We start from the raw sequence: 25,018 nt of genomic DNA, 5'->3' as shown, positions 1-25,018 counted from the left end.
TGCTGCCTCTGACACCGGCAGATGACTGCTTGTCTCCAGGGGGCGTTGGCTTCAGTCACCTGAGCAACTGTAACCACCCCACTGACAACAACCACACTGACACCTGTCCTGACTCAAGATTCAAAGTCACTGTGTGTCACAGAGGGAAAATGACACAAACACCTGTATGATGGGATTCAATTCAATAAATGCTACTTCACTTCAGAAGTCCCCTCGTTAGTGTGTGTCTACTTCATAAACATCACGTAAAGTATTGATTAGAAATGTGCTGGAGAGCTGAATCAAACCTTCACTGAAGTTTCAGAAAATGCAGAAACCTACTGATTGTAGGACTGAGGTGTTGTTAGATTACTTTGGGGTCTCTGTTGTTGTGGTCATGTCACAGTGGAGCAGAATGACATGTACCATGAATGCACAGTATCACTTCTTTGTTCCTCCTTGACGTTTTGCCTTGTTATAATATACCATTGATTTTCCTCACTGTGTGTATTTTTACCTCCGTAATTGTATTAACAGTAAAATGCCCTTTACATTTAAATACAATTAAAATGAAGTTCAGCCCGCTCAGACAATATAATGAATATGTTTTATACTATGGGCCTAAATGTATGTTTTCAAGTATTGTGCCTATAAAACGTATGGAAAATGTATGTTGGTGTAATTATTCACCCCCAGCCAGTATCTAGTACATGCAATTGCAGTTATGACAGTCCTTGCAGGGTGTCACTGTGTTACTTCATCCAACAAGTGCTCAACAAGTCCACCATGCATGATCACTGCTGCCAAAGAGGGGGAGTGTCTGCTCGCTTTGTCTGGCCACTTGCCAGAGGTCAAAGGTCAGCCCCCACAAGGTTTCATGGAGCTGGGGGACAGTGTCAGGGGAATAAAAGACGAAGCATCCTGACGCATGGCGAGGCTTTTGTTGTCGGGGAGGCCACAGCTTCTGTACATATGGCAGCAGGGACCAAGCAAACGTGGAAGCACTGTATGCCGAGGCTCAGTATGCCTCGCCGCCATTGTCCCCATTGTTCCTGTTAAGTTCATAGGCGGCTGATGGAGGGGCTTGTGCCGTAAGCGTGGTGAGGTGTCTCACGTAGCCTACCACCTGCAGTGAAGTCTACATGTGGTCAAACAGTGGTCACAGAGAGAGGGGAGGCCTTTTAGAGAGAGACATCAGTGGAAGGGACAGTCTTATTAGGCATTAGGCAAGAGCTGGCGGCTGCCCCAGCCCAACAAAAGATAAATATCAACTGTTTTCCGCACTTATTACAATAAAAAAAACAACACCTTCTTATACTGACTATCCCACTTTGCTTTCCCAGAGTGATGGTGCTGCCTAAGTTCAAGGCTTTCTGCTGAAAGAGCTGCAGCAGCAGGTGTGCAGAAATTGACCTGAAGCTACCCAAGCAGAGCTGACAACCATAAAAGCCTGGTTGATGTTTTTAAATCAAAAGATGCCAGCGCTCCCTGACAGCAATAATACTCTTTATAACACTCTCGGTGTTCTCAACCAGCTCTTGTGAAGCAAATATCAGCTGCACTTGCCTGCATCAGCAAGACCTGTGACAGTGTGCAGAGTGCTGAGTGAGCCAAATGAGGCTCGGAGAAAAGGCCACATAAATGTGAGGAGGACGGATCATAATAAAGATGAGGAGAACACTGTAGCAGAGCCAGGACGCGGTGAGTGATGCTATATATCATGATTCTCAGAAGAGAGAGAGAGAGAGAGTTCATGCTCAGCATTATTTGCTTCTCTGAGCTCTGATTAGGTAAAATAGATTGAAAGGGGCGAGTGTTGGGATTCAGAGAAGTTTGATGAAGTTTGTGTTTGACTGCGGCTAGTATGTTCATTTCATATATCCATATGTTCACATGACCAAGGAGAGCTGTATTAAAAGTAAACAGAGGCTGATTTTACTTACAATGTACAGCAAATTTACATGATGTCTCAGAGAAGCTCCTTAAAACGAGTTGCAGTCATGTCTATGTGCTATTATTGGATTGTTATTATTGAAGCATTAACATTTTAATGTTGATTGAGATGAAGCAGATTTTAATACTTTCATACACTGCTCGATCATGTCTTTTAAGTTGGTCACGTGTTTTATAGGTAAAATCTCCAGAGTAACTAGTGACTAAAACTCTCAAAGAAATATTGTACAGTAAAAAAAAAATACAATGTTTCCACCTGAAATGTAATGGAATAAAAGTATTAAGAAGCATTAAATAGAAATACTTGAGGAAATGTCTGAAGTGCAGTACTTGAACAAATATATTCTCTATTTCCGCCTTTGAATGCCACCACAAACCTCTAGTGGCATCTAGTGGATAAAAATGTAAATGAGACAAAAACAGTGTCAACAGAGTCTGTACAATGTAAATCTTGTAAACAGGGACGGCTTTCTCCTCTCTGGAGGGAGAGTGTTTGGTGTAAAGTGGGTGTACACATTTGGGTGCTTCGATTTACAATCTAAATCCAAAATATAGAAATGTCTTTGGATTATGTAAACAGATGGTATGTTGTATATATACCAATTTTCCGATTCCCTTTTTACCATATAGTTGTTTTATCATTTTTTATAGACTGGTGTTTTATATGAATCTCCTGTTTTCTGTTTTATATATTTTCTACACATTTTGATTCATTTTTTGGTAATTTTATTTTATTAATTTTTTCAAATGCTTCATGTATTTATTTTCACTACAGCTGCTGTACACACTCCGGCCTGCAGGTGGCACTCTGCACCACGCCATTAAACACTGTAAAAAGAGGAAGCACAAGAGCAGAGAACAACTTGTAAACACGGTGAAACTCTCTGTAGTTAAGTAGAGCTGACGTTTACAGGTGTATTCGCTGTTTACTGTTACAGTGACCATGGAGAGGAGCGTAGAGACGGTTTCAGCCATTAAAGCTTTAGGGTAAGTAACGTTTAACTGCTTTGTTTTTCCTGCGTAGTCACCGTGCCTCACCTGTTCATTTACTGCCTTTCCTCTGGTCTGTATCAACTCACCTGTCGGCGTTACTTCCTGTACAGGTACCCGGGCCGGTCCTGCCTCACGCGGTGTAAATGTGACGAGCTTCCCTGTCCGCTGCTCACCTGGCTGTCTGCAGAGCTGAGGACAGCCTGTCCAGAGCTGCAAGGTGAAACAGTGAGCTGTAATCCAGTTTCACTAACAGCAGAGTAATATCCAGATCTATTGAGGCTTTTTTTTTCTCTGAAACAAACTTCCACATGACCTGAGGTCTGTTTAAAACTTGAATGAAAAGTTTTCTATTTTCTTAAGGTTTGCAATTAGTTACTGTGTGTCTGAGAAATGTGTGTGCTAGTCAGTTTCAGTGGTTTTTGTGTGTGGACCGGTTGTAAATTTTTTCCCTTTGGTATAATTGTATTTTCTTAATTATTATAGTTTCCTGTACATTTGTTGCTGTATGCATTTTATTAGAACAGCAACTAACAATTATTATCATTATCAGTTCACCGGTTCATTATCGGGTATCATTATTGCACGATTAACTGATTAATTATTTGGCCCATTCAATTTATGAAAGTAACATGAAATCTCAGCACAGTTTCTCAAAGCCTAAGCTGATTTATTCATTTTGTTTTTTCCAGCTCACTGTCCAAATCCAAATATATTCAGGGAAGAAGTATTTACATTCATGGAGCTGGAACAAGTGAACGATTAATCTGCCAATATAGCCTTGATTAATTAATCAATTATGCCAGAAATTATCAGAAATGCCCATCAGAATTTTCAGTTTACCACCATGTGAAATAGATAAAGCAACCAATCCTCAGATTTGAAAAGCAGGAACCAGAAAATGTTTGACAGTTCTGCTTGAAAAATGACTCCATTTTCAATGACGCAATTCATTGGTTAACAAAATAGCTGCTTATCCCTGTTCTATCTACCCTTGCCTTTCCCTTTCTTTAGACTTAGGTGGGACAGGCGACGTCTTTCTCGTGGGAGAGCTGAGAGTTTTATTATCAAACATGGTCTCCCCGCCCACATTTCTGACCCCAGAGGTGCTGGAGCCATCCATCCTCAACAAAATCATCGGTGAGAAATAATAAATATAGGAGTCTAATGTATTCTGTTGTAGAGTTGTGCGCTTAAGGTCATAAGAAATGATTGTAGTGCTAATGGACTGGTACATTTTTATTGCACATCATTTTTAAATGAAGGGTGTATTGTCCTAAAAAATCCCTCAGATTTCCTGGTATCAGAATTACAAGCAGCTCACATGATCCAGCATAAGGAATTACATCCTGAGGAGAAGACGACAGGAGAGGAATCTGAAAAAGAGCAGCGAGCGGTAGATCAGAGCCAAGAGTTTTGTCAGGAACATGAGGAGGATGATGTTTATGACAAAGACAGAAGGAAGGCTGAGATGCAGGCAGAGTGGATATTACTGCTGCGCGCCCTCGACATGGACGCTTCCACTCAACTTGCAGATGTATTGAGTGAGGTAAGGCTGACGAAAGAGAGACTGACCTATGTGTAAGTCATGATTACACAGTTTAGATTCACTTATTTTCTGTTATTTCAATACAGGTGGAGTCCAGGCTTGCTCGTCTACCATGTGGGGGCATGATGGACCCCCTTCTTAACAGCAGCCTCAGCTCACAGCAGTGGGTAAGTTGACAGGACTCAGTTCATTAAACATCAGGTGTAACTCTAACATCAGCATTTCAACCTTTTTTCGTTTGTGTTTCTCAGACACAAGTTAAAGAGATCAGTCATTTTCTGTCAAAGGACTATCAGTGTCGGTGGCAGATGATGATCAAACGCTTCCAGGTTACACTTGAGTCATTTGCATGGGGAGAAAAACAAAAGGTAGGCATGTTAAATCACAAACTCAATGATGGTGATTCATAAAAAGTTGAAATAAAAACAGAGTTACTTCAATGGTAGCATAGAAAAAACTATATATAGTAAGCGGAAAACTGGATTCACATTTGACAGCTATTATGGACTAACTGTCAAAATCAGTAAGAATGAAGAAGTCACAATAGGAAGCATTACACAATAATTAATCTAATTGATTAATGATTCTTTACATTAGTTCCTTAATTAATTGAGTGATTATTTTGTTTCTATAACATAAGGTAACAGTGAAAAATGCCAATCACAATTTCATACAGCGCAAGGTGATGTCATTAGTTTCCTATCATGTACAACAAAGATATGCTGGAACCTCCAAATATTTGAAATCAAAGATTTCAGCTCAATCATTCCCGTATTTGCAGGAGCGCAGTGAAGCGCTGGCCTCAGTGCCCCCTCTTGAATCCCTCACCAGTTCCTCTCGAGTGTCCCTGTCTCATCTGCTTGCTGCCAGAGAGGATCAGTCCTTCATTGAGCCAATCAAGGCTGGAGCAAGGACAGCCGTGTACAAGGTACAGCTGTGAACAGTTATAAACTATGCCTGTGAGCCTGAATTAAGACACTTCTAGCTCAGAATACAGATGGTTTCTAATCTCTCTTTGATCTCACTAGACACGGATGGGCAGCGTACCTGACAGAGGAGGACGGCCAGGGGAAATTGAGCCACCTATGCCAGTGTGGGAAGAGCGAAGAGCAAAAGGAAATCGATCAGGACGAGGAAGTGGACACCATCAACGGCGTAAATTTTCAGATAAGAAGAAAGGGAAAAAAGAGTAACATGTCTTTTTCTTTGGCTTTACAGCTTAATATGAGTAAAAATTGATCATTTTCTTTTATGTAAGCACTTAGTATCAAATAAAATATGGCTGTGGAATGCTACATATGATTTAATTTTATAATTATAAATGTGTTATAATTTTTAGTACATAGACTTACCTCTCTGTGCACATTTGTAAAAATAGCTTGTCATAATGCACTAGTATGTGATGAAATATTTTTGTTTATGAAAGAACAAAGCAGAAAAATAATTTAACTAGATTTTTTTATACACGTTGGCTTTGCACATTTATAGATTTAGGTTTGTTTGTTTGAATAAAGTTATTAAACAAATTTATTGTAATTTTGTGTGTAATGTAGGCTTTGTTGATATCCATCCATATCTTGGCTTTAATGATATAATTATATTATTGTATTTTATATTTCAGTTGTTTTTTAAAAAAAAAACAAAAAAAAAAACAAAACATAGTGATATTATTGTATTTTATGTTTCAGGCATAAGAAATGCAACCAATTCGATATTATTGAATATTTGCCCAGGCCTAGTGTAATGTTGATATGCTTTTATGCTTAACACAGCCTGGCAATGACTGTTAAATTACCAATTATTATGTAGTGAGAAAACATATAACTCATATAAATGATATTTAAACTATTATTACAAAACTTGGTTTAGCTGTGATCAATTGGCCTCCCCAATATTCATTAAGCTTCCCTGCCTCAGGCAAATTTAGGTGCTAAATGAGGTACATATTTTGTATCAGTCTGATAGAAAGCCTGATCAGAGATGGCTGTAAGGCATGGGTGTTTAGTTATAATGGGGTAAATATGGAGCAACCAGATAGCCAAGTGCTTAGGTCACATACCACATGAGTGCAGATGCTCCCAGACTGACTCCTGGGTGGCTGGAGTCTTTGCTGCATGTCATTCCCCGTCTCTCTGTCCCTCAATTACCTGTCTCCCTACACTGCATAAAATGCCCCAAAAAATAAATAACTTTATAATGAGGTACACATGTCCCACGGGCAGAGGGACATTGCAACATTGCAGTTTTGCAATTGCACATTTTTTTTCAACACAGTCGTAGCCCTCAGTATACACTCACTGAGCACTTTATTAGGAACATCATACTAATACTGGGAAAGGCCTCCTTTTGTTCACAAAAAAGTCTCAATGATCTCAATTTTTCATGGCTTTGATTCCACAAGATGTTGGAAACATCTCTGAGATTCTGCTACATGTTGACAGGATTGCATCACATACTTTCTGCAGATTTGTCAGGTGCACATTTATGTTGCTAATCTCCTGTTTTACCACATCCCAAATGAAATGAAAATTGAAAAAGCAACAAAAACTGTAGACAGATTTTGTGAAGCACACAAAAACATTTGACTTTTAAAGAATAATTTTATTGTAATGTCAGACAAAAACATGGGAAAACAACAGTGGTTACATCAGTTTAAGCTTAAAAAGACACTAAGGGAGTTAACGAGTTATATAACTGTAATGCATGCACCGTCACCATGGTTCCGCCATACCGGAAGTTAACCGACAGACAAATGATGTAACACATCGAAATTTCCGGAATAGCTAAAGGTCGAGTTAACGTGACAACAGCTCAACATTGTGCCTGTGTATAACAGCCAGAAAACCAATAACTACTCTAATAATTCAAAAATGCCAAGAGGAAGCAGAAGCCGGACTTCCAGGATGTCCCCTCCAGCCAGGTAACATTTAGCATTTAGTGCCATTTGTTAGTTAAAGGTTTTGAAACGTAGTGAGGATAGTGTGTGGTTTAGGAAACATGCTAGCGACTTGAGGTAACGTACGTACGACACGAACGTTTGTTAACCAATGACCTGGGATTCACAACTGCAATCATTTTAAAGTTATTATTTTTGTACATTAAAGTGTCTTGAAACTGCTGTTTCATAAAAGTCCTTGATAAAAGGAATTAAGGTCACCGTTTTTAATCAGTGTTTATCTGATGAGTGGCATTAAACATTTTTAAACAATCTATTATTAACTTACAGGCAGTGTTACATGAAATCTTTGGACTTGAGAGACTCGGTCCCACAAATTGTAACATGATTTTAATGCCAAACTAACCGCAGAAAATCTCATAAGTGACCTAAAGTGACCCCAAGTGCCTCTGCCACATATAGTTCACACTGCCTTGTTAAAGCATTGATATGTTCTACAGTTGTATCACATTGTACAGGACTTGCATTGTTTTTATTTATCATTTGTGAGTGCTGATGTCCTCTCAAAAGTATGAAATGAATCTACGAGTTAACTTGATGTTTGCAGTTAACAGAGTCAGAGTCATGAGTAAGAAAGTTTGAATACCAACAAATTTGGGGGAAAAAATGGTATCGGTAAATACAGGTGGTTCCGATTGCTGATTGTGTTTGGATTGAGCTTTGAAACATCTTTTCTCTTTACAGCCGGGCACCACCGATGGCCAGGGCTCCACCACCAATGGCCAGGGCTGCACCCCCTCCCTCTCATGCCCCGGCTCCAATGCAAGCCCCTCCGTCTGCTGTGGGTGCTCCAGCTGCAGCACCCAGGCAGCCAGGTATGTTTGCACAGATGGCGACTACAGCCGCCGGTGTGGCAGTGGGCTCTGCAGTAGGACATACCATCGGCCACGCTATGACTGGAGGCTTCGGTGGAGGACAATCAGAGTCTGCCAAGCCTGATGTCACATACCAGGTAAATAAACTGTGATCAAAGGACTGGAATAGCATCGGGGCAGATTAGTGTGTCTGACATATGGTAGGTAGGTCACCAGGAACAAAGGAAGTGTGTGTGTATTTGGGGGTTGGAGAGGGAGGCAAAGTAGTGATGATAAGTAATCCATAGATCAGTGCATGCAATTGCATCCACTGTAATAATTGAGGTTAATAAACAATAACCAAGTTAAGCAATGTCATGATTATTGCGACTGGTGTACACACTTAAACCATGTTATCTTTATCTTTAAGTAAGATTGTACATGGAGTTAGCAGTACTTTATTAGAGATGGAGGATGAAACAGCTATTATCCAACTAAAATACAAGTACTAGTAGTTGTAATAAAAGTAGTTAACTGGGTGTAATTGAGTCGTTTAATGTACTGATGTAAAAGAAATGTCAATGAAGTTTCACGAATTTAACCGTTAACCATGTACATAAGGATTTCTCTAAAGTGTATATCCACAGAGATATTGAGGTATTTGTGTGCTGACTGATTCCACTTCCTTGTCTGTATCTAATCAACTTTAAATCAAACACATGTAAGCCTTAACCATAAGCCATATCTTGGCATGTAGCAAATTTTGACACTTGCCTGATGTATTGCTGTGTTTGGTCTTGCAGTATTTTTTGACTAGAAGTGTTACATGCTCTGTTTTGGGGAAACTGCAGTTGTTTGCTTATTAGTTGCATGAACATGCTCTTTAAATATGACATGTACAGTAAATATGTCCTGTCTTTCAGGAGCCGTACCAGGCTCAGCAGCCACAGTCCATGTACCAGCAGGAGGCCCCTCAGCAGCATCAGGCCTGCTCTTATGAGCTCAAACAGTTTGTTGATTGTGCCCAAAACCAGAGCGACCTCAAACTGTGCGAGGGCTTCAGTGAAGTGCTCAAACAGTGCAGGTTCGCTAATGGTAAGTGAAATTAATTAAATTACATTACCTGCGGATTTATATGTGATAAGTGCATCCTGGGCCACTAATGGAATTATATCATTATAATTTTTCATTATTTGTTTTTGAAAGTCTCAACACAGTTTAGGTTTTATCCTTGCTTTTATTTTAGACCAGATCAATACATTGTCTCTGCAGTTTAGGTCTCCCTGTTTGTTGTACTTATAAGGAGGCTTTTCATAAGCTGTTAGTCATCCAGACGTCACAGCCAAATGACTTTGCACTGTGCTGGACATGGTGCTGATGTAATGTGTTGCAGTACCCCGCATGGCCATAGGGAGGAGTAGCATTAAAGGTTTTCTGAATGCATCATTCAACCAGCTTTTTTTTCTTGTATTATTATTTTTAAAATACAACAAATCAGTTATTACAAATGATTGGCAGTATGAAAACCTCATTAAACTTTTCTCTTTTCTCCACAGGTATGTCATGAGACAGAGGAAAACCTGAAGAGTGAAGTACATGAACGAACTGCAATAAGCAACTATACTGGATACGAAGAGTGTGTGATTCACAAGAGATCAATAAACATATTTTACTTTGACAGTTGATTATCTTCAGAAAACATTGTATTCATTTCTCAGGAGAGCATCATACTGCTTGTAATCATAGTCTTATAAATAATGTTTATATATTTTGGTGTGGCATGTTTTGAGTTGATTTCAGTTGTCAGTGTTTCCATCAGCTTCATTGCTTTTGATTTAAATTTCATCACATACTCAAAAGTGAACTGCACTAGTTGCAGATCGTGATAACTTGTGAAACCACCACTTTCCATTTTCTGGAGCATAGATATGCACAGTTTTATTGTAACAAATTTAGGTTTAAAAATAATAAAGCACTTGGAACATGAATGCACTGTGATGTGTGATGATTTATTACTCTGCCTGCCCAGACAGAGCACATTATTACGTTGGACTCTTCAAGAAACATTTCTATTTTTACATGCCATTTCTTTAATTAGACTTTAAGAGCGACAAAGCAGGGACCACCTGACACCTGTCATGTCATTACAGCCTCAATAAAAATCCACAAAGTGAACGTTGCATGTGAAGTAATATAGGGTGATGTAGGGCAATCCTGAGTCTCCAAATGTCTATAACTGTCTCCTGGTGAGAGCAAGAGCTGCGGGGTGTTATTTTATGGATCTGGATTTTGTGTGGGCACACGTTCAGAGTGTGTAACTGCTGCTCCTGTTCCTTCTGCTGCTGTGGAAGCAACAATTTATTTTTGGCATCTGACATTAGAGCTCACCCTTTGCAATGGCAGGAGCAGCCCCACAAAGCCGCGACAGCACCGGCGTTTGGCTGGACATCTTTGTCCGTCCTCTTAACACTTTGTGAACAGACCCAGTATTGATGATGGATAACCTTCGTATCAGGGACTGACCGGCACGGTGAGTGAACCAGCGGGTTTTTTTTTTTTTTAATCTTTTTTTTGTTTTTTTATGTGTTGCTTTGTTGGAGCCCTCTAAAGGTCAAATAGTGAGAGCGGATGAGAGGGCGATCCAGTTCACACACTGCGGCACATTGCTGTATTAGTCCACACGCTGCTGTGTGTCGAGTGTGACACGAAGTCTGGGACGATAACTTGTCTTGGTCCAAAACAGTTTGTTCGCTCGTTAGATCCCATGACAAGCAACATGCGTGAAGCAGAGCTGACATTATTATTCAAACATGTCACTGTAATTTCATAAAAATCAGTGGAAGTACCGATACTGACAAAGGCAACACAAACCCCTGATAATGCATCTTGAAACCCTCTTAAAACTCTCATTATAATAAGAACAACGTGAAATGTGCATGAAATTAGTTCAATCAAGGTCAATCCATGAGCCAAAGGGAAGTGGAAAGCTTTCCATCCATCTTTCTAGTCTGAAGATTTGGTTTAATTTAGTTTTTTAGAATTAATTTTCAGATTCTTTGGCTGGAAAATGAGCTCATAAATATTCAGATCAGAACTCTGCCACGTGAGTACAATTTAGCCCCTGGTCTGAATGACAGTGTGAAATAAGAGTAGAGCAGTACATTGACACTTGAACTTTACTTGAGTTGAGGAACATATTGTACTTCTTTCTCCGCTACAAACGTTGATAGTTATTAGTTACTGTGCAGATAAACATAAAGAAACCTAATATATTGTTACAGATTAATCCACCCAAAAGTATAAAAAGTATCCTAGAGCTATTATCAGTGATTATATCCATTCATCATTCAGTCTGCAAATTATTTTCTCACTCATTCAATAAATGGTTTAGTCTATGAAAGGTAAAATGGGCAATGAGAGGTGATGTCTTCAAATGGCTTGTTTGGTCCAACCAGCATCGAAAACCCATTCAATTCAATTTACATATTGTGATATTATTATTACAGAGAAATTCAGCAAATCATCATTTGAGAATCTGCTACCAGAAAATGTTTGTCATTTCTGCATAAAACAATTAATTATAATCATAGTTCCTGATTGTTCTGTCAGTTAATTAATGGAATAATAATCGACAATCATTTCAGCTCAATAGTTTCATCACGACCAAGTGCTGCTGATGAATGCATATATTAACACAATATATAACAATATAAACACTGTCAGGGCTCGTTATGCTGTATATTGTGTGCTGTTACTCTTGATTACACTGTACATTTTGCTGATGATACCTAAGTCATTTTACTTTTGTGAGATTTTAGATCTAGAACTTGTATCTACTTGTAATAGAATTGAAATATGTTTATATTACATGAAGTAAATCACCTGAATACTCTTTCCACCAGTAATCATCTGCAGACGTGTTACTTTACATCTAGCTCAACTAAAGCAGCGCTGTGTCAGTGGAAAGGCAGGTTTCACTGCTGAACATGTTTTCTGTCCACAGCCTGTTGTGAGCTGTAAGAGGAGAGCAGTTTAGTACCTTTGGTGGTGAACCAGCATCACTCCATCATGACCAAAGACGAGGAAATACCAGACTGGGTCGGGGCTCAGGAGTTCTACGGCAAGTATGAGCCCAAGGAGATTCTGGGAAGGTACGTTCACAAAGCACACGTCCATAATATAACCTGAAAGTGGGGGTCGGGACCCCCACAAGGGTCATAAGCCTTATTACTTTAGGACTCTAAAAATATTCAAATGAAGCAAAGAAAATCACAATCTTTCAATTGGTCATAACCAGTAAACACTTGTGACCTATGATAAGGGGATGCCAATAGATTTAATATATTAACTTGCTTCATTTTAAAGGAATAGTTCAACATTTTGGGAAATATGCTTGTTCACTTTATTGCTGAGAGTTTAATGAGAAGGTTGATGCTGCTCTCATAGTTATGTTTAGTTACATGATGCTACACACTCAACACATTATCATTATTATATTTATTCGACTAAGACTTCAGTTTGACCAAAGGATCTCTTTTGGTGTGGACAGTACAAAAACAAGCTGAATGGTTTCCCTGAAGTTTCCCAGAAGTCCCTGAGAAATGTCAACAACGCCCGAGCCTGCTCATTGTCATTCCCCACCATCTGTCAGACGGTGGTGCTGTTACGTAAAGCACAGTGTTCGAGGAAGCTGCATTCATTAACTTCAGCATGTTTTGGACAAAGAGTTTAGTGTTGCGAGTGGCCCGGGATTGGCCGGCGCGCTGATAAATTATGTAATTTCACTCCCTTTCTCACATGCAGGTCACAAGGTCACCGGATGTGGACAATGTGTTCAGCTGCTAGTATTCTTCACGTGGCTCAGTCAGCTTCACACACAGGGGACAGAGAGTTAGATGAGTTTCTGTGTATTAGTCACTTCAGGTTTCTGTTATAAAATGTATATATGATATATGAGATATATGAGAAAAGATGGACAATCACAGTGATGAGGTTAGATTTAATTTGACTTGATGTTTTGACTGTTTTTTCTGGAAGTTAATGATAAACAAGACCAGTGTTTTGCATGAATACATTATCTATTACTTCGAATGACACAGTCCTCACTGTTTATACTTACTAAACATCTGGATGGATACTTTTCCTTAGTTTGAGTATGTGAAACATTTGGTTTTCATTTTGTCATCCATAAAGAGCGGTACTGATATACTGGATAAAAAAAGTATTTAAAGGATAAAACCTCTGACAGTTCTCACAGAAACTTTGAGTTTGTTGTTTGAATTCCTGACTGAAGCACACAAACATGTGTCTTTCAAGTCCAGCTGTCCAAACAGAAACTTCTGAAGAAATCAGCCAACTAGGCTTTAGATAAGAAGGCTGATGTGTTTTTCTCTTCCTCAGGGGAGTGAGCAGTGTGGTGCGTCGCTGCATCGACAAACACTCGTCTCAGGAGTACGCGGTGAAGATCATCGACATCACCCCCTCAGACAAGATGAGTCCGCAGGAGATCGAGGAGCTCAGAGAGGCAACAGTGAAGGAGATTGACATCCTCAAGAAAGTCTATGGACGTGACAACATCAGTAAGCACATTCCCCAGACAGAGCTGAATTAAAACTGCGTGCATCAGCCCAGGAGTCCTACTATTGCTTCCACAAAGCAAAAAGACTTTGTGTGGCCTTTGTCCCACTAACCTGCTGAGGAGGTCAGCTGTGAAGGGGCATTTGTTTCCAAGTGATCCACATTATCTACTGATTTAAGACCTTTTTGTTTTACCTGCCTTGATTAAATACTGAATGTGTCTCAAACGTTTCTCTCTCTCTCTCCAGTACAGCTCAAAGACTGCTTTGAGTCCAAAGCCTTCTTCTTCTTGGTTTTTGACCTGTAAGTGTCAGATCTCAAGTTTTACATGGCTTTGTTTTAAACTAAAAAGCAACAGATGTTCAAAAGTTTTATTTTCTTTCTCTCCAGGATGAAGAGGGGTGAACTTTTTGACTACCTCACAGAGAAAGTTACTCTGAGTGAGAAGGAAACCAGGTCAGTGAGCGTGTTGTTTTCATTGTTGGAGGCAGGAGACACAAGCTTCATCTTTTAAAGATCTTGAAAGAGTCTGGCATGTGTTGCTTTTAGGAATATCATGCGTTCTCTGCTGGAGGTGGTCCAGTTTCTCCACAGCCAGAACATCGTCCACCGGGACCTGAAGCCTGAGAACATCCTTTTAGACGACGACATGAACATCAAACTCACCGACTTCGGCTTCTCTGTGCAAATACAGCCGGAAGAGAAGCTCAAAGGTTAGTTAGAGCATTTAAACATTATTACAGTATGTTTCTGGATTGTTGATAAATTTAAGGTCATGTCAGACAGACAAGTTGACCTCTACATGGTCCAAATCACTCACTGAAACCACTCATCAGTATCAAGGTAGACAGACACTTAAACACAGATTCAGCAGAAATTAATTCTCCAGCATATTCAGGCGAGGATCATTAAGTGTCCTGCACCAGTAAAGTCCCAGCCGGTTGCACAACACGCTCCCGTCTCTCGTAGCTGCTCTTACAAAGGTTAAGGTGCAACAGGACACTCTATTTGGTGTGGTCCCAGACACTCGGAGCACACTGACCTTTCCAAATAGGCCCCCGATAAAGCAGCAGATCATTACCAGTGGGAACTGGCAAGACACACGTCTAATGAGCCGGTACATCATCTTATCTTTTTGCTTAGTTGGTAAATACACTATGTGAAGTGCATGTTAAATTACTTCCATATCTACAGTGACCCTCACCATCAAAATGCACAGTGAAGGTGAATCATTTCAGCATCAACATCTTCTAAAATGGGATTAAAAGATGTTATAGCTGTTATATAAACTGTTTTCTAGTTAGACTGAACCCACTAGAAAATGTGGAAATTAACTCATTATTATTCCTTTATTTAAGTCATTGTTTGATTTACTAATTAGCCAGACTACTTTTTCTTTTAAAGGAATCAAAGACCAGCCTCTTTTTGTGCTTTTACAATAAGCTTGGCTCATCCACATGGGATAAACTGTTTATTGTGAGGACAGTCCACAGTCTTGAGAGCACTGTTGTTGTTGCATGTTGTTTTTCCTTTTTTCCCCTTGAAAAGCACTTTGTAATCTCTGGTTATACAGAGTTGATATGATAGTTGATGCAGCATTACAGCATTAGCATTAGCATTAGCATTCTGTCTGAGTGAGAGATTGTATTGCTCTTTTCGCCCCTGTGTGATCTCTGAGGGATAGTTTACACAATGACACAACATGGTGACCACGCATGTATATCCCTTTATAATTTTCACTGCCTGAGCCCGGATTATTTCACAGCTCATTAAAAAGGTTTGAATCATACATTGTGTTTTACAGTAAATGAACATTTTGATTTTGACCCGTCTGTATTGCAGAGGTGTGTGGGACCCCTGGTTACCTGGCTCCTGAGATCATCGAGTGCTCCATGGATGCAGGACACGCAGGATATGGGACTGCTGTGGACATGTGAGTGTCCTGAGGCTAAAACCTCAGTGGAAAGGCATCTGAACATCGCACATATAAACTGAACTATATACAAGCAAAGATAAACACACTTTCTGAGCTTGGTTGTCTTCTGGTTTGTGTTTGCAGATGGAGTTCAGGGGTGATCATGTTCACTCTGCTCGCAGGCTCTCCACCCTTCTGGCACAGGAAACAGATGATGATGTTGCGTATGATCTTGGCCGGCAGCTACGACTTTGCATCTCCAGAATGGGAGGACCGCTCAGACACTGTTAAAGATTTGGTACGCTTTTTTTTTTATGTAAAATGCTTGTCTCTTTCAGCCTTAACTAAGTATTGGTAATATTTTTTCAGTGGTGTTGTCAAAATTTGAAGTTGCCGTAAGGTTTTAATGAACAAAACTCTCTATGTGGTTTCCTCAGATCTCTCGGATGCTGGTGGTGGACCCAAAGCAGCGTTTCACCGCCACAGATGCTCTCAACCACTCGTTCTTCTCACAGTATGTGGTGGATGAAGTGCGGCAGTTCAGTCCATACAGGCGCTTCAAGGTGAGATGAAAGAGATTTCGGGAAACATGTTTTTCTTGTTCTCAGTTACAATCAGCAATTATCAAAAAGTACACCATAGACCCTGTTCTTAACCTTCCATCATGCAGGTCTGATTTTCTGGCTTGACCCATGAATGCAACACTATTCGAGAGTTGACACTCAAACGTTTTTGGACACAGAGACAAAAGAGAGTAAAATGTATGAAATAACCCCCCCCCAAAAAAATATATATTTTTTTTAAATGCCCCCTTTCTTTCATAGGGGCATTTTCCTCCCTTTTGTATAATTTCCATTTTCATTAATGTTAACGTCATCAATCCCCTTATGATTCATATTTCATATATGTATTTTTACAATGTATTGACTAATTTATGTTTTATTTATTCATATAATTATACTGTTTATTAGTGCACTTATTTTATATCTGTTGATTTTGGCTATTTTGGACATTGTGGACTGAGATCCAAACTTGTGGTACACTTTGAAAAATGGTCATCTGTATATAAATATAAAAAATTTGCAGTTAATGAGCCAAAGCGTGAAAAGCTACCAGTACGGCCTTTAAATTCCAAGAGATCATGATTGTTTTCCACAATTTATACGTATAAACAACAACCATTGAACTCTACTGAACTTTCTCCATCAGGTCATTTGCATGACTGTGCTCGCCACCATGAGGATCTACTGCAACTACCGCCGTGCCAAGCCTGTCACCAAGGATGTGATCCAGAGCGACCCATACGCTGTCAAGCCCATCCGCAAGCTCATTGACGCCTGTGCGTTCAAGATCTACGGCCACTGGGTCAAGAAGGGCCAAACTCAGAACAGAGCAGCACTTTTCGAGAACACTCCCAAAGCCATCCTGCTGTCGATAGGGGGAGAGGCAGATGAGCCGGCCCACCACATCTGGTAACAAGCACTTGTTCCTCAGGGCAGATCTGCTGAGGCTTATCGGGGATACACTTGTACTCTGTGTGGCTTTTTGTACCTTTCCCCATCGTATGAAAGAAACGAACTGGTAAAAAGTAACCGACTACTACCAGACGAGGTTCACAAGTATGTCTTTAATGTGTGCAGCATATTCTCTAATGAAAAGCAGTATTTATTACCACAGTGCTATTGTGCCAAGCGTGGCAACCAAGACATGTGGAACATTACCAGTGGGAAGATGTGTCACTGTTCAACAGTTTGCTTGCTGTCGCAAAGGTAGAAAAAAATGATCGTAAAATAACAGATTTGCTTGTAAAAAAAAAAAAAGAAAAAAAAAAGAAAGAAAGCTAGAGAAACTATTTAATTTGAAATGAGCCCATGCTTAACTGTATATGCCGTATTCTGAGGTTTTTTTGCGCTTGTTTAAAACAAATGGAGCCAGCAGCCATTCTGTTTCTTCAACAGTATGCAACAATCTCCATATCCCAAAAGTGGACTCATTGTTTCCACCTCATCTTTTACTGTATGAAATAGACATTGATTTAAATGTGCTGTTCAACATTAGAATATAAATGTCAAACATGAATGATCATGTTCATATAGATCCCACTGATTTCTGGGTGTATAAATGATGCCCTGGAACAACATGTTACTCTTTTCTTTCACATGTTTTATTAGAACGGCGAAACCAGGATTTAGCAGCTAATGCAAAACTTGTGAAAATTACTTGCATAATTGACAGTGAACCTGCATACTTGAAATGCCATTGACTTACATTTATGTTTGGCTATTTGATCATTATGCAGGATGTATTATACTGGTTACCAGCTTCAAGGGACATTTATAGATGAAAGGACTTGAAATGTATGCTATGAATTTATTTATTAAAACTTGCATTTAATTTAAAGTCTTGCTATTGTAAAAGGTGTCAACTTTGTGATGCTTCTGAATTGTAATGCTCTTCCTCCAACAATTCTAAGCCCAATTACACAAGACCCGTTCTGAACAGTTATAAGAAGTTTATTATAAAAGAGAGAGGTACATTCACATCCACAACATCTTTAATAAAACTCATCCAAGGGCAGGGAGGGCGTTATTTTCTCGTACAAGATGCACCTTCCCATTATGGAGCTACGGGTGAAAAAAGCAAAAAAATGCAAGTTTTAAAAAGATCTCACAGCATGATAATAATTACTTTGATTTAACATTTTCATGTTCTTACCATGGGCGGAGTAGTTGACAAAGCTTTCCGACAGCCCTGCTTCAAAAGCAGACAGTGGTTGTGCTGCAGAATCTAGCAAAACAGAAGACAAATCAATCTAAAACCAAGAGGCAGAGCAGCAGCATCTGCAGTTCCCGAATGCATCATTGTACTCATTCCTGCACAGCTGGAGGAGGCTCAGAGCAGCACTCCTCCGGTCATTTAGCAGAAATGAGACGAGACTTTCGCATGGTGTCTGACTGTATCCACCACTGACCGGATGGAACAGAATTCGGCCATGCCTCAACTCCAACTCCAAACACATTGCGTTTCATTGTGTAACAGTGTGACTGCACAAACATACCATCCCCGGGCCATTCTTCACAGACTGGGCGTCAGTCGTAGCAACCTTGTTTCTTTGGGCCAGTGTGCGATGACCAGCAGTTTGACTGAGCGTCACACAGCCTGCACTTCTCCAGAGATAAACGTTTCAAAACATGCTGGAACAAAAAAAAGACAACAGAACAGAGGCTAGGAGATAATACATCATTTACACACACACACACACACACACACACACGAAATCACTCATTGTTCAACTAAATTATCAACTGAATAAGATATCTAAATACATGTTGCAGCCTTGGATATACAGACTATCATATTCAAGCTGATAACATGTTGCTGTATTCACTCTGACATAAGAATGAGGCACATGAACAGCACTATTCTCCTGTTGTTGAGTCAGTGTGTGAAACCAATAATTTAGCATGGTGTCTGACTGCATTTACTATTTCAAGAGTAACACAGAATTCAGCCATGCATTCAAAAACATGATTTTTTTTTTTTTTTTTTTACTAACGATGAGTTACCTCTCCACGTTTCTCCTCCCGGCTCTATAAAGGATCAACAATCCCATCTTCACGCAAGGATCATCTGCAACATGAATCAGTTCCATGTCAGCAGCCGACACACCAGCTCCATGACAGACAGGAGGTTAATTTTACACATTAAGCCCATATTTATGGTGTTGAGATCTATGACTAATAATGTGGATGTCACAGACATGTGTAGGACTGTTTGGCCTTAGTGGAGGTATGCGCTCCACTGGGTGCCATTGTAGCTGCTGCTATGAAAACATAATGGAGGCTGAAGAGCTGACAAAGACCAGAGGCCACATTTGGGCTGAAGAGATCTGTGTCCATACAAAACATGCAAAGAGTGGTTTTGACTCAAGAGCTGAACAGCTCAAAATCAAGACAATGGCCAAAGATTTATACCATTGCAAGCACTGGTGGTCTGGCTACAGAAAAGTCCATAGACCATATTCTTAACTCGAAAGCCTGGGAAGCAGGCAAAATGCCACAATTACTTTCTATGAAATGTAGCTTTGCTTTGTCATTAACCTTCCTGTCTCCACAAACACTGAGCACACTTCCCCCCCTATGTAATGATAGAGTGACTGTCTGCTCCTCCTCACCTCTGCCACATGGTCTGTATGTTTGAGGATTGGGGCTCCTCCATGATGAGTAGGTTGGAGGTCATTTCCTCCGAAGTGATCCTGTGATTTCACCACAAAACAGATGAACAAATATTTAACACAACTGTGAGCATAATCTTATTTATGTACACATTCAGAATGGCTGTCTAAGTTTCCCTGCAGACATCGGGGCCTTGAGCTATTCTTAGAATATGTTGCACTGACTGCACGACACACACTGCACGATTCACAGAAGCTTGATTTCTGTTGCAGACCACACTGAAACATCTGATCCATCCTAATAACATGTCCCTGCATTTACAGTGGCCTGTCATACCGTTAGCTAGACTCCTGCATGTGGACCACATGCTTTCTAGGCTACACAAGTTAACTTCTCCTCACGTGTATATCGTAAAGCTAATCGAAGACCTTTAGGCTGCTCACTGAAGTCAAATGTCCTGACGTGCAAACTCACATTTCCTTTGGACCCAGGTGAGGTTTTCCAGCGAACCAGGACAATCTAGAGCGACATCTTGTCCACGCTCCACACCGCGGCTACAACGTGGGATGTCAGCTGCCTTCCGTTCCTTCTTCTTCGCCTTGGGTTGCCTTCTTCTTCTGGTGTTTTGTGGCATTTTGCGCCCATTACTGCCACCATCTGGCCTGGAAAGTATTCCTAGAGTCATTTCTTTGGAGATGCCACCTTTTCTTCAAGATTGTTATTTTAGTGTCCTACTTTTCCTTCAGTGTTCCTTTCAGTGTTTTCTAAAAACATTCCAGTTTTTTCATGATCCCACTAATACTGCTATCTGATCCTAATTTCAGATTTAATTGCATCTCAACCTGGTTATCTCAAAGGGCTTTTCCATACAGCCCTGTGTGTGTGTGTGTGTGTGCGCGCGCGTGTTTCTTAAATGTCTTGAATGATATGTGAATGTGAAAAACACTTTGACAGCGCCACAATTATCCCAACTAATTTATTCAGCTGTGTATCTAATATTCCCCTCTCCTCGCTTTTAAAACAGTTTTAACCATGATTTCTTTTACAAACATATTTGCTTTTTTTATTTACAGCCTATTAACATGATGACTTTAAGAACTATTCGCACTACACCCCTGTTTAAAATTAAATTTACTACAAGGATAGCAGATAAAATGTAACCCTGCTGAGACACATTTCATAGTAGCATATATTGGCCGTTAACTGACCGTTACTGTTGTCAAGGAATCGGACCAAAGGCTAGTGGGCGGTCCCTCACCGGCTTGACTGTGATTGGTTCCGCAGTGAGCGCTCCACTTCCTCATCGGTGAGCCCACAGAGAGAAGCTGGCTAATACTGGAGCTGCTGTTACTGCTGCATCGACGTTGCCCTTACCAGTAAGTACCAGAAGACAACCTGAGTATATTAAGTAAATATAATGTTGTAAATAAATGTTTTTTAAGACACGAGCCTGGCCTGCAGCATGAGTAGTTTCTCACACTGGACAGTTGAACAGGTGTTGAAAGCTCTAAAATCAAGAGAAGCTGACCACACCGGACAGGTAGCATCCTCTCGGGAACCGTTAACGGTCATTTGTAACGTAAAGCTGTGAGACCGTTATGCCAGTGTTTTGCAGCAGCGAGCAACCGCAACGCAAGACCCGCAGAATCGGCTCGGTTGATCGGCTTTCATCGTCTTCATGTTTGTTGTGGGTTTCGCTTGCCAGCCTTAGTCCTCTGTAGTGTGTCTGGGGTGACGCAATACAGGCAGAGTATGTCCTTAACGGCCTCCAGTATGGTTTATTTAGGCAGATTGCTTTATGTAACCCATTTTTTCTCACATCACCGGACATGTGATTATTTGATGAGATGAGCTCCGTCGATGCAGAAACGTTTGCACATAGGTATTTCAGTCAATGGATGTGTTTGGATTGAAGACATTCACTGCATACAGGGCTTAGTTAAACAATAAAATCAGGCAGCTGCTCTGCAATATCACAGACCTCACGTTAAACCAGCAAATCCATCTCGGGACCCTGATAATGACAATTAGATTTGCTCTCAGATGACTTCCTTATGTTGCCACATCCTATTGATTTTAATAACAAAGTCAAAGAGATAATCCTTTAAAATGCTTCAAAGGTTTTATCCAGAAATGTAAGAAAGAAACTGATGTAAGTTGTAGCTTTTGTAGGGAGTGTCAGAGTGTCTGTGTCAGAGTGTTCCCACGACTACTTCTACTGTAGTTTTAGGGCATTTTTATCTCTGTATTGTCTTCTTTATTCCTACTCCATAACTTTATTTTTCACGTTATTGATAATAATGTGTTGTTAATGAGCCAATTTTTTGCTGTTGTGTAGGCTGCTGTAATAATGCAATTCACCTGATCCATCCATCTATCCAACTGTTTTGGAGTAACATTTCTGTGGAGTAACAATTTATTGCTAATCATACCATTCATTTCAGAAATGTATTGTTTGGATTCACTGTTGATCATAGGAATTCCTCTTGCTCAGCTTTATTTAATTTGATTTATGTTTTCCATGTTTTATATTCATAAATCAGAATAACAAGCAAAAAGCCATTTTTCTGTGAGCTGATTTTTTACGTCAAACAATACATTTCATCTGTAGCTGAGTTGTTCACACAAGGTATTTTTGCACTTGCTGTTTACCTGCAACACCTACTTTAATAAAGTTCTTTGAGAATAACAAATCTGTGCCATCAGACCTGTAATTCCTGTTGAACTGGTTCTGTTGTATTTGAGCCTCTCATACTGTATCCTTTTTTTCTGCCCAGCATGATGACTACACTTTCACAGACCAAGGAGCTCTTCAGGAGAGCAGACGCTGTCTGTTTCGATGTGGACAGCACCGTCATCAAAGAGGAAGGCATTGATGAACTGGCCAAATTCTGTGGTGTGGGGGATGCAGTCACTGAAATGTATGTGTATAAATGCTCTCAACATTACATCAAATGGGAAAACAAATACTTTTAAATTATTTATCTGCACTGTTGTACTGAAAGGAGAAGTTTCATGTTGATATTTGATGTTACTGGATTTGTTCCAGATGTTAAACCATGCTGTTTTACTTTCACATATCAGGACTCGCAAAGCTATGGGCGGCTCAATGACTTTTAAAACAGCCCTGACTGAGCGTCTTTCCATCATCCGATGTTCCAGAGAACAAGTGAACAAACTGATAACAGACCACCCACCTCAGCTGACTCCAGGTATCAGGTGAGCATGCCAACATTTTGTTTATTTGAGTAACGTAGTGACTTTGTATTCCGCTCAATACGGAAACATTGGTTTTGGTCTTTGATTGGGGATTTAATGTCCACAAACTAATCACCTAAACTGACCATTTGTGCTAAACAATCCTATCCTCTGTTTATAAGGAAACAGAACTTGTTAATTGTTGTGGCCATTTAAGAACAGCAAGTACAATATTATTATACTATATATTATAGTATTTTGAAGTCATAGTCTAAAGTCATGGTCTCTGGAAGTGGTTTATACAAGAAAATAAAAAGCAGGTGATTTAGGCACCAAACTGTCCAACACAGGATGGCCATCCAGTGTCTGAAACTCTACAAAACACTTTCTACTATGAGCATAAATGAGCTGTCTGTTTGTATTTAACTATCATGGTTGCTGACATGGCAGACATTTTGTTGGCAGTTTATACACCTTCTTTATTAGGCATGAGACTAATGTCATCTTCCAAATATGAGAGTCCTGGCATTAAATGCTATGCATGTGTTTATCATTATAAGCCTGTCCTGCTCCTTTGTTCATATGCAAAGATGTGTAATTAATCAGATCCAGTCATAAACGTGTGGAATGATGGTTTGCTCAGATGTAGTTGATAGATGAGGCCTCTTGGTCCAAATGAGATCTTACTATTGCCTGTTACACAAAAATGTAAGAAAAAAATGCTTCTAATTTGAGTGTTGCTAAATGTCCATTTGTCTTCATCCAGGGAGCTTGTGGACCGTCTGCACCAGCGCAACATAAAGGTGTTCCTCATTTCAGGGGGCTTCCGCTGCATTGTTGAACATGTGGCCACTCAGCTAAACATTCCTCTGCATCACGTCTATGCCAACCGGCTCAAGTTCTACTTCACTGGTAAGAGCTGTTAGTGACTTTTCTCTGTTCTTACAAGAGTGGAGTTTTGTAATGACTATGAAACAATTCAGTACAAGGCCTGAATCCTCTACCTAATAATATCAAAAATGGCATTTTGTGTTTCCTATCAGAAATCTCCTGTCAGCTTGTTCTTTGGCATCATCCTACATTTCTTAATTAAATGATGTGTTTTCCAGGAGAGTATGCTGGTTTTGATGAGAGCCAGCCCACAGCTGAGAGTGGTGGAAAAGGAAAGGTCATCAGCATGCTGAAGGAACAGTATGGCTTCAAGACTGTTGTGATGATCGGAGATGGAGCCACTGATCTAGAGGCCTGCCCTCCTGCTGTAAGTGTTGCACCTTATGCTGTATGTTGTCAGTTTCAAGTGTGCACATAAATATTTGACAGCTGGTTAATACGCATATTGGAGCTACAGTGTGGTTAAAGTATTATTTCTTTCATCCTCAGAGTGCTTTCATTGGATTTGGTGGGAACGTTGTGAGGCCGCAGGTAAAGGAGAGGTGTTCGTGGTACGTTACAAGTTTTGGGGAGCTACTAAAAGAAATGGAGAAGATCTAAAGATGCTAAAAGAATAGTAACTACTAATTTTAACATTTTATATTTGCACCTAAGGGTGTGACTCTGATAGTTTTATCCAGAGCACATTTTTCCATAGACTTTTAGATTTTTATAATGAAAAATGTTTACACTAGTGACACCAATTTTACCTTCATGGGGATGTTGCCTTATTGATTTTTTTATACTAGAAGATACTACAAGAATAACCAAACACTGTCTATGTGGAGGGTTAAGAAGAAGATTTTAGTGTTTTTGCACTTTTTGCATCAAAGCCTTTAGGTAATCTAATACAGCTCCTGCATATAATGGCATGTGCAATGAGCATTAGAAATGTTTTAATTTTGTATAGGTACTAAGAACTGTAACCAGATGTGTCAGTGAGTGTGGTGACTTCAGTCCCGTGAAGAACGTCAGCATTAAAAATAAAAACGTGCTGCCAAA

The 25,018-nt window shown here is 39.9% G+C and overlaps 4 protein-coding genes, 1 long non-coding RNA gene and 2 other non-coding genes across 8 annotated transcripts; 4 read left to right on the top strand and 3 right to left on the bottom strand.

Moving 5' to 3' along the window:
- The first annotated feature begins 2,758 nt into the window (after positions 1 to 2,758).
- Positions 2,759 to 6,007, top strand: LOC111650928 (tRNA-splicing ligase complex subunit FAM98B). The gene is made up of 8 exons (XM_023400862.2): positions 2,759 to 2,919; positions 3,036 to 3,142; positions 3,937 to 4,062; positions 4,215 to 4,471; positions 4,558 to 4,638; positions 4,723 to 4,839; positions 5,253 to 5,399; positions 5,500 to 6,007. Exons 1-8 carry the CDS (start codon positions 2,876 to 2,878, stop codon positions 5,662 to 5,664), a joined length of 1,044 nt encoding a protein of 347 aa, XP_023256630.1. The 5' UTR covers positions 2,759 to 2,875; the 3' UTR covers positions 5,665 to 6,007.
- A 1,223-nt stretch (positions 6,008 to 7,230) lies between these two features.
- Positions 7,231 to 10,209, top strand: chchd2 (coiled-coil-helix-coiled-coil-helix domain containing 2). Its single transcript, XM_023400858.2, has 4 exons — positions 7,231 to 7,391; positions 8,112 to 8,379; positions 9,145 to 9,316; positions 9,778 to 10,209. Exons 1-4 carry the CDS (start codon positions 7,342 to 7,344, stop codon positions 9,786 to 9,788), a joined length of 501 nt encoding a protein of 166 aa, XP_023256626.1. The 5' UTR covers positions 7,231 to 7,341; the 3' UTR covers positions 9,789 to 10,209.
- Positions 10,210 to 10,594: 385 nt separating this feature from the next.
- On the top strand, positions 10,595 to 18,113 carry LOC111650931 (phosphorylase b kinase gamma catalytic chain, skeletal muscle/heart isoform). Its single transcript, XM_023400881.2, has 10 exons — positions 10,595 to 10,751; positions 12,225 to 12,372; positions 13,622 to 13,800; positions 14,047 to 14,101; positions 14,189 to 14,254; positions 14,348 to 14,511; positions 15,641 to 15,731; positions 15,858 to 16,011; positions 16,151 to 16,276; positions 16,923 to 18,113. The coding sequence occupies exons 2-10, from the start codon at positions 12,290 to 12,292 to the stop codon at positions 17,187 to 17,189; spliced, it is 1,185 nt and encodes a 394-aa protein (XP_023256649.1). The 5' UTR covers positions 10,595 to 10,751; positions 12,225 to 12,289; the 3' UTR covers positions 17,190 to 18,113.
- A 92-nt stretch (positions 18,114 to 18,205) lies between these two features.
- On the bottom strand, positions 18,206 to 20,517 carry LOC111650932 (uncharacterized). 2 transcript variants are annotated; one of them, XR_002760465.2, is made up of 6 exons: positions 20,363 to 20,517; positions 19,888 to 19,968; positions 19,280 to 19,343; positions 18,772 to 18,938; positions 18,429 to 18,500; positions 18,206 to 18,337 (listed from the first exon to the last, which is right to left on the bottom strand). It is a non-coding gene; the product is annotated as an uncharacterized LOC111650932 (long non-coding RNA). The 2 variants fall into 2 exon arrangements; XR_002760464.2 differs by having other exon boundaries at positions 18,772 to 18,907.
- LOC111650941 (small nucleolar RNA SNORA15) lies at positions 18,573 to 18,709 on the bottom strand. Its single transcript, XR_002760467.1, has one exon. It is a non-coding gene; the product is annotated as a small nucleolar RNA SNORA15 (small nucleolar RNA).
- LOC111650940 (small nucleolar RNA SNORA15) lies at positions 19,090 to 19,230 on the bottom strand. Its single transcript, XR_002760466.1, has one exon. It is a non-coding gene; the product is annotated as a small nucleolar RNA SNORA15 (small nucleolar RNA).
- A 648-nt stretch (positions 20,518 to 21,165) lies between the features above and the next one.
- psph (phosphoserine phosphatase) lies at positions 21,166 to 25,018 on the top strand. The gene is made up of 6 exons (XM_023400885.2): positions 21,166 to 21,264; positions 22,666 to 22,809; positions 22,973 to 23,107; positions 23,853 to 23,998; positions 24,196 to 24,344; positions 24,467 to 25,018. The coding sequence occupies exons 2-6, from the start codon at positions 22,667 to 22,669 to the stop codon at positions 24,575 to 24,577; spliced, it is 684 nt and encodes a 227-aa protein (XP_023256653.1). The 5' UTR covers positions 21,166 to 21,264; position 22,666; the 3' UTR covers positions 24,578 to 25,018.

The sequence above is a fragment of the Seriola lalandi genome, unplaced genomic scaffold (assembly GCF_002814215.2).
Source record: "Seriola lalandi dorsalis isolate HSWRI2012SDOR001 ecotype SW California unplaced genomic scaffold, Sedor1 jcf7180002053065, whole genome shotgun sequence".
Taxonomy (NCBI): Eukaryota; Metazoa; Chordata; class Actinopteri; order Carangiformes; family Carangidae; genus Seriola; species Seriola lalandi.
Note: the sequence above shows the minus strand (reverse complement) of the source record. Positions and strands in the feature narration are given on the sequence as shown.